We start from the raw sequence: 8,950 nt of genomic DNA, 5'->3' as shown, positions 1-8,950 counted from the left end.
AATCCCCAAACCAACAACCCTGAAACAGAATTACCAGCATCTATACCTTTGTACATTTTTGTATCCCCATTGATTTTACCATTGCTCCTGATTTATGCAGTTGTCTCAAAAAATGTCCTGAGATATACAGTAACATACAACCTTTATGGAATTTTCTGGCCCCAAAGCCTTCTTATGGTTGTTTTTGATTTTTCCCCCAAAAGATGTAATCACTCTGCCATCACAAGAAGCAGGAAGGAAAATATATAAAATATATTTAGCAAAACCAGTAAAATTAAAGTGGAACAGAAAATGCAGTCAAGTAGCAAACATGTACAGCAGCAGATTTTACAGTTTTTCCTGCACATACCTCTGCACTTATTTCACACACGCTTTTTAAGGAGAAGAAAGAAAACAGAAATCAGATAGTGTTGAGAAAGAAAACATTTTTTTCCCTGAACACTAAATGGGGTTTATTACTGCTTTTTGCTTTTGAAACTTCAATTCAGACTATATATATCTCTAAGAAAAATAAGAGGATACCCTTTTCTCTGTCCCTAAAGCAAAATTACAGTCCTCATTTTATAGACTATACTGGTATCTTAAATAGTTACACTCACAGGATCTAGATATTATCTGGCCATCTAAAGGGATGCATTTACAAATGCAAACATTTTAATCAAGATACAAAACAGGTATTCGATTTTTCCAGCTTTCCTGAGGCTGAGTGAATTGTTTAAATACATGTGCGCTTATCAAAATCCATGGTACAGTACATTTTAACAGTAGTTTGTTAAGAAATCGTGAAAGTGCATAACAGCCTAAAAGCAGGCAAAAAGTACTTCAGAAGAACAGTCTTTCCTAAAAGTGGCAGAAGAATATAAGCCTTCCCGAAAGTAGTGTTGACCTTGTGTGAGGACATCAGTGATCTTCCTAAAGACTCCACAGTGTGGTGGTGGGGTTTGGGCCTCAGGGTTTTTTTTTTCTGAGTTACAACAATCATTTGAATGAACGAAAGACCATTAATAGTACTGGTGCAGTTCCAAAATAAGCAAATGTGCTGACAACTTGTTAAACTGAGTTACGAGTGAGGCCTTCACATCAATACTTGTGTTGGAGTCTAGCGATGACTTTCATTCAGTAAACACCAAACACAGCAACTGGAAGCAGTTTGAATATGCCACAAATCTAAACTGCAGCATCCAAAACAATAAGTTAAAGCAAATCAAACATACATGTCTTTACAACCATGAACAGTAGGCCAGACACAGAAGGAAAGAAAAAGGGAAGTACATGACACTCACAGCTTTGCTCTACTCTCACTTGCAAAGGCACCAGCATGTCAGAAAAATCAAATGTGATACCATCTAATAGATGTTAAGGTGAAAACAGCTGTTCCATAAGATTCAAATATAGAAAACTAGTAATGAATTACATATCAGTCACAGTGGGTAACTTCAGCGTTCTCTTTGGAGATGTAGATTTGTCTGGAATGTCTTCCAAAATAAAGAAGCATGTATTATTTAATTAACAAAACTTACACGGATAATATTGCATTTCATTTCACAAAATTCCAAAATAGCGCTTTCTCTTTTCCCCAACCGTGTTGATGGAACGGCAGGCTTTTATTAATCCTATCAAGATGTTATGGGTTACAAAGTTATGGGATAACACTTGTATTATCAATTTCTTTTTCTTCTTGTAGAGTAGTTTGATTTATTTTTCCTTCTCCAGATAACGTTGCAAAGTTTTTAGTTTCTTCTCCTCCTCCAGTTCATGTATGACCTCCTCCTCAGCTGACGGGCCAGACAAATTCCACTTGGAGGGTTGAGTTTTCCTACATTTCTGCTTGTAAGACATGGTAAATCACTGAAGGAAAAAACCCACCACAACTCCACCACTCACAACTGAAGCAAATTTAAGTTTCATAAAGGCAAAATTGATGGAGTTTTGTACACTTAGACAGACAAGTCTGAATGAAGGCTTTGTACCCAAATCATTCAAGTTTATTCCAGACCTTGTATTTAAGGTAAATCAGAATAGTTCCATTTTCTACATGAAAGGCTGCTTAGTTATGCTGCTGTTAGTCTTACCAGCTGCTTTCAGGAATTTCCTCAAAATTACCTTAAATGTTTCCATCCTTCACCAAAATGTTCACTAAACTAAACCATGCCAATATAAATATATAACTGCAGTAATTTTACTTCTGAAACCAGTAAAATTCTAGTGCTACATACAGCCAAGATATATAGCAAGCTGTCACCACCATACCTGTCGCATAGTTTTACTTTCAGGATTTGTGAAGCTTTTTTTTTTTTTTTTTAAAGATGTGGGTGCATGGAAGTAAGAAGGGAGCAATAGAAAATAACTGTAGTTTATAGCACATTAGGAACTGCTGCCTGTAACTGAACTTTTCTGATATCCATGAAGTAACATACTGTTGATGTCCCTTACATGGAGAACATTTCCATGCCAGATATCATCAGAAACAGTTTAGATGAAATACACACACAAAATTAAAGACCCAGAAATCATTCCTTCTGGGTAGACAAATACCACCAAGAACAGTGACCTGAAAGGTCACTGTTAAAAACTTTTTTGGAAGATGAGGAAGATTAATTTGATTATATATTTATTCATGGCCATTTCTGGTAATTGCAGTCCAATGTGAGATACTCCTGTTGTACCCCTAATCACACATTTTTTCTGTTGATGGACAAACTCATGCCTTAAGTGCCGATGCAGATTAAAGTTACCCCATCAACTTTTAACCTAATTACTGTGCATTCACTGTACTCAAAGAGCAAAATGTGTAGCCCAAGGTTTCATAATGTTCCTATTTTTGTTTCTACCATAAGGAGTTATAAGAACTTCTATTTCAGGGATTCAACACAGATGAGATTTTAGAAAAATATTAAACAAGAATACACACAAATCACACATGGCCAAAACAAAATAATAAAAGTCTTTAGTGGAAAACAATTTGATCCTTCTCCTGCTTATGGATCTTAAAAATACACAAAGTGATCATGTTAAAATTGAAAAATCAGTTGTGATAAGGCTTGATTACACAGCCATTTCCCAAGTCTTATTGCAATAAATTGTGAAATACTTCTATGCAACTTCATATCTTCAACTGTACAGGTAAAACAATACTTGAAATCAACTAGCACTTCAATCCCTGTGTTTTTAATATATAAACAACACAGTACTGAATGATACATTCAAAATATTTACACACTTGATCAACAGCAGTACTAGCATTTATTGCCTTAAAACTGCATGTTCACTGCATGGAGGTTCCTTATTTTGCACAAAGGGAACAAATAAAAGAGGATAATATTTTTTTTCATAATTATAAATTCTAAAATGGTTCAGTGGCAGATTGACACATGCTGGGGAATGCTACTAGAAAGGTTTTTATCAATTTTAAGTATCAAGCTGTAACAGATTGGAAAATCATATGGGTAGTATCTTTCTATTGAGGTTGGAATGGTCATCCAAATCCACTTCAGAATGGCTCAAAAGGACAGGAAAAGCAGGATAGGGAAAGGGAAGGAATGAAAAAATAGAATCAATTTCAATCCACTGAGGAAAAGGGAAAGCCAGGGACATCTCAGTTCCTAGGGCCCCAAGAAATCTCATACTGAAAAAAGTGTTTTATAAGAGAACTGAGAGCTTAAGGCCCTAGAGCAAAACATACTTCATGATTTGCTTCATGATCAGTGCCAGAAAGCATTAATCTAATTTGCTGTAAAAGGGGCACAATCTATTCATATTAAATGCAAATTTTGGGGGGGGGGGGGGGGGGGGGGGGCAGAGATGGCTCCTTAAATTTAGTTGTTATCATTAGGCTTTGGTTATACTGAGAGACTGGAACAGACATGGTAGAAATGAGTGGTGTTTGTTCCTTGCAGAAAAGTATAAAAAAACCAAGACCAAACCAAACAAAAAACCCTACCACAAGCAGCACTTGTCACAAGTAGAGGCACCAAAGCCTGAATAAATCAACAACTGCCCTCTCCCTGTGTAGACCAGAACTGAGGCACACTGGTGGGGAATCTCACCTTATTTAAGAAGAAGCCACTATTTCAATCAGCTGTAATTGAAATAATGACAATTTATAGCAAGCATTCCTGTACTGCAATAGATCAGTCCTGGGGAATACTGCACCACTGTTGCCTCTCCTGGGCTTTATCAGTATGAAAATCTGTTCTCATTACAGTAAATCTTACACCTCACAAAACTAAAGTATATAATATTTACATAGCATCTCAGATCCTCAAAGGATTTTATAGGCATAAACTAATCCTCACAACATCCCTGTGAGGTAGGCAGATGTTAATGCTATTTCAACAACACAGTTCTAGCTACTTGCCAATGGCCACAGAGGATCCAGCGGAAAAACTTATTAGAAAATTAGAGGAGCCTGGCTCCTACTCCTGCGCTTATATTCATCAAGCTACTTCCATTAAAAAAAACCCAACAAATACTCTTTCTTATGTAATTACTTAACCAAAACTGAAGTTACTTGAAGTGTTTTACAAGAGAAATGCTGCAATTTGTACTTTTAATAGTTTTACAGACCACAAATTAGAATTTGCTTTCCCTTTTAAAGAATTTTATATTTTAAATGGACAACTGACTGCTCTGAGCAAGCTTATTTTCTAGAACTACATGGCCTAGACATAAAGGGATTTGCCCAGATAAACAGTGGGGCTTTAGTGAGCACTATGCACTATGAAAGAGATGACTCCAGTTCAAACCCCTCTCTTTCAACCAGTAGGATTTGGACATGCTGAGAAAACAAGTTTCTTGTTCCTGAGAAAAAAGGTGAGCTCTTTACCACTAAATAGTGAAACACAAACCTCTGGGCAAAAAGTAGCAGATTCTGGCAGTGATTCAGTGAAGCTAATTAAGGCATAAATGCATGTGAAAGTGGAGTTTTCATGTGGAAGTAGCAGTCCACTTCTGCCTGTCCATATGCATCTGTGCTTTCTAGGTCTTGAATTTTATGATTGAACTCGATGGTCCATGCTTGTCAACATCAAAAATGCTATGCTGAACAACAGAAAACTATTATGCCAGCACTAGAACTATTACAATGGGAAGGAGATAGCAAAATGGGAAAGCTACTTGATTTTTAGCTCTCAGAATGAAAACACTGGATCAATAATCTGTTTTAGCAAGAGAAGTTCAGACAAATATATTAGTTACAATTATATCATGCAGCATTTATAATTTGGTTTGAGTTGCCTTTTTTTCCTTCAAGAAACAGGTGCATTTTTAGAACCATTATTCACTTTGCACAGTAAATGGAAAATCAATGCAGTGATGCTGTAAAACTTTCAGAACACTTATATGGAGCCAGCTCTCAGTGTTCATTAAAAATGGTCTATGAGTCTTTCCTGTGGACCTCAGTGAACTTTGACATCCCGATTTATAGCAATTGGATGTGTAGAAGATCACTGAAGGACTTCTTTTTTTTTTTCTTTTTCTTTTAGTAGGGATATAGAAGCCAAATAGTTCAGATAGAAGCAGCCACCAAGCCAGCAGGAGTATGAATGAATAAAACTTATTCCCAATTTCACTGATGTCACAGCAGAGACATCTTAGAATGTGCTCTAAAAGAAACACAAAATGGCATGGAAAGATCCCTGCTGGAATATATGAGAATGTAAGAAAAATTAAGAAACAGGGAAGTATAACACTTAAGCAGGAAAATTACAAAAACACCCCAAACCCTTACTAGGACAGCTTCCCTTTAACATAAAATATTATTTTTAAATGAAGGGAAAAGGAAATTCTTAAATAACCTTCAAAACTAGTCTTTGAAAAGTAGGTATTCATACTTAAGCAAGACTTGATACTCAGAAGATGCTATGTGTTTCTGATTGTTACAACACAATGGGCCTGATTAGAAAAATGGGTATGCACATTACTTTGTCCTGAATATGAACTCAATTTGTGCTCCAATTCTTCATTCACAATATGCAAGAGGATTTCAAAGTTTTTAAGTTAATAAATATTTTTAAATAGTGAGTCAGCTTTAAGATTTATAAAACAATAGTGACAGAGCTAGGTATAAAAGAAATTACTGTAATCAGTTATTCAGTCAGATCCAAACAAATTGGAAGTATTTGCTATGATGTCTTTGAAGACTTTGGTCAAGGTATTTGACATTGAGCACATAACAAACTAGCAGCTCCTACTGCTGCTTATGCTCCCAGGCTTCAGTACCCTTCATCTGGAAAAAATGAGGTTTCAGAACCACTGCCCCATCCAATGTACAAACTCAGATAGTTTCAAAAACATAGCAAATCCCAGACAACTAAAAAAAAAAAAAACAGACAGCACAACAGTTTGAAACAGAAGGATCTGCCAAGATCATTATCTTTTGTGCAAGTGCACAGTCGAGAAATCCTTTAAAGAAATGCATTAGAGTTTCAAGAAAAAATTGAGAGCAATACTCCTGTTCTAAAATACTATGCAAATATCTTAGAAATAAAATACTTGCTGCGAAGGTACATTATTATCTAACAAGTTTTATGGTCACTTTGTAATGTGTAAATCTGCCCTTGCTTAGTTTTCACATCAATTAAAAGAGAAAAGTATAATAAAGAGATGGCATTTTTGGCCTTGTGGATCCATGCTTGAGACACATATGAATTTAACTTAAAGAAAAAAAAAAAGCCTTAGATCACTTATAGCACAGTATTAGAGATTTGTGTCTTTTAAAAATGCTGGTTATTGTGACTAATTTTGAGATGAATAGCTGAAGAATGCCACAGAATTGCAAACATGAAGTTATACATTGCCATATAAAGATGTATACCATACATTTTATATAAATTTAAAAAACACATAGGAAATATTCAACAGCATAATCTAGCAGAGATCTTAAACAGAAGGGCCCACTTCTTCCTCCATGTATTTCCACAGAAATAATTTTACTCGACATGCAGCATTTGTGTTTGCTTCAGTTTTCTGGCTCATGACAGGAGAAAAGCAGGCCTTACTTTCATACTCATGTGCAGCTCTGCCTTGTTGGTTCCCTATACTCAGGGCACTATATTCTGCTACTCTAATAGCTAAAGTGCTGATATAAAAAACCAAACAAGAGCAGAGCAGTTGGGAGGGCTCTGCAGAAGTGGAGCTAGATTCAGCAAAACTAAAATCTCCCACACCAGTAGACATCCCCAATTACCTTTCCCTGCTGGAGTCAAACAAACATAAACCTTGAGTAAAAGGGTCTGATGCCCCTGTGCTAGCATAATTGTTTTAGCTAATGCCCCAACTTTACAAAGTTTGCCGGTAATTCACACCTTTTGGGTTGTTATTGCTTAAGCAAACAGTTCAGTGTAGAAATACATTGCAGTGTCGTGCAACCCCTTAAGAATCAAAACAGATACTGAAAGTAAAATTACACACGAACCTTGCATTAGACACTCATTCCAAAATGACACATCATCATGAAAGGCTGCAACACGTACACAGCAGCTCAGTGCCAACATCCCAAACCAACTCTGAAGAGTCAAATCTTGCCTTATATTTCTTACCTAAAGTATATGAGCTTTTTTCTTCTTTTAAATTAAGGCAATGAAATGGCTACAGTTCCTAAAGTTCATTTTAGGGGAACAAAAATATACACCTTTTTTTCTTTGAACTTTAGGCAGCAGAACATAATGTAAAAACATGCATTGCATTAAACATGCAATGTTGGGTTGATGTAGAAAAACAGAACTGAACACAAGTTAAAATGCCATTTGGTTTTTCTTCCCCATTGGAACACAAACTCAAAGAGAAGAAAAATAAAGCTTAAAATCAGCTAAACTGTTTAGAGCTTTACATGTATCTACATCACACTCTAACATGATTTTGGGTAGAAAAGAAATCTGTATGTTTATATGACCACTCATATTTTAAACCAGTGCAGGGGGAAAGGCACTGCATTTATTTTTCCTTGTGCCCATATCTGTTTGCACATATATGGAAAAAAATTAAATTCAAATTTTCTGTTCATTCTCTCCCACACATAAGTATGACAGATTGCAGCTAACACATAATAGCAGAAGCTGATTCAAAGTTGACCTCTCCTATTCCACTGTGTTATGTTCAAACTTCCAGGCTCTCTAGAATCTGAGATGGCTGCAAAGAACCCAGAGACAGGTACAAGATCTAGTCAGCATTCAGCATTTCTCAGTGCATTTCGCAGAAAGGGTCTAAATTAGGCATAGAGTTTTGTTGTTTATTTTACACAGAGAAGTCCACCAACATTTGCCATAAATTCTTCTAAACTCTTTAAGAAGGCCATCTTCTGCTTACGGTCCAGTGTAGGAGGAGTGCTGCTTGCAGTAAGTTTGTTGAAGGCATCTGCTAACCGCTGGTAAATTACTGGATCTTGCTGAGTTGATAGCAATGTTTCAACTAGCTCTGAATATTCAGCCTGTTAAATAAACACACACAAAAAAAAAGATAAGAGTATATACAACTTCTCTCATCAGGACAAGATCCAGAATAAAAGTTGTGACAGAAAACTATCAATACTACTCCACCTGTTAGCCAGTTTCATTGACCACTGTACCAGCAGCAACTATGGACCCCACAGCCTTTTACCTACCTCCAAACCAGATAAAGTCCTTCATCCAGGATGGGTATTTTTGTAAGGCTTAAAGAAGTCTTCAAAGCTAGGTACAGTGCTTTGCAGTGCAGAGTAAGATGACAATTTCAGGCACACACTCAAAGGGCCTTCTGGCTCTTTCTTAGCATAGGCTTATTCCTGCAAACTGGACTGCTCTTTTTTGATGCCTGTCTTGTGTTTGGTGTGCCATACCAACCATCTCCTCCCACAGGTTCTCCATTTTCTAGGGTCCCCTCTCTGGGATAGAGAGCTTAGATTCCTTTCTAAGAGCTTCCTACTTACTCTCATACTGACTTGGACAGAAACAGAAGACAAAGGAACATGTCAAAC

At 36.4% G+C, this 8,950-nt stretch overlaps 1 protein-coding gene across 2 annotated transcripts in view; it reads right to left on the bottom strand.

Moving 5' to 3' along the window:
- Positions 1 to 237: 237 nt before the first annotated feature.
- Positions 238 to 8,950, bottom strand: part of XPO4 (exportin 4) — an 81,083-nt gene continuing 72,370 nt past the window's right edge. For both annotated transcript variants that reach the window (XM_027652616.1, XM_027652626.1), the window contains exon 23: positions 238 to 8,425. In XM_027652616.1, the coding sequence (XP_027508417.1) occupies positions 8,228 to 8,425 (198 nt within the window). In that variant the 3' untranslated portion in view covers positions 238 to 8,227. The remainder of the gene's footprint in view (positions 8,426 to 8,950) is intronic.

Source organism: Corapipo altera, unplaced genomic scaffold, assembly GCF_003945725.1.
Source record: "Corapipo altera isolate COAL_440 unplaced genomic scaffold, ASM394572v1 0, whole genome shotgun sequence".
Taxonomy (NCBI): Eukaryota; Metazoa; Chordata; class Aves; order Passeriformes; family Pipridae; genus Corapipo; species Corapipo altera.
Note: the sequence above shows the minus strand (reverse complement) of the source record. Positions and strands in the feature narration are given on the sequence as shown.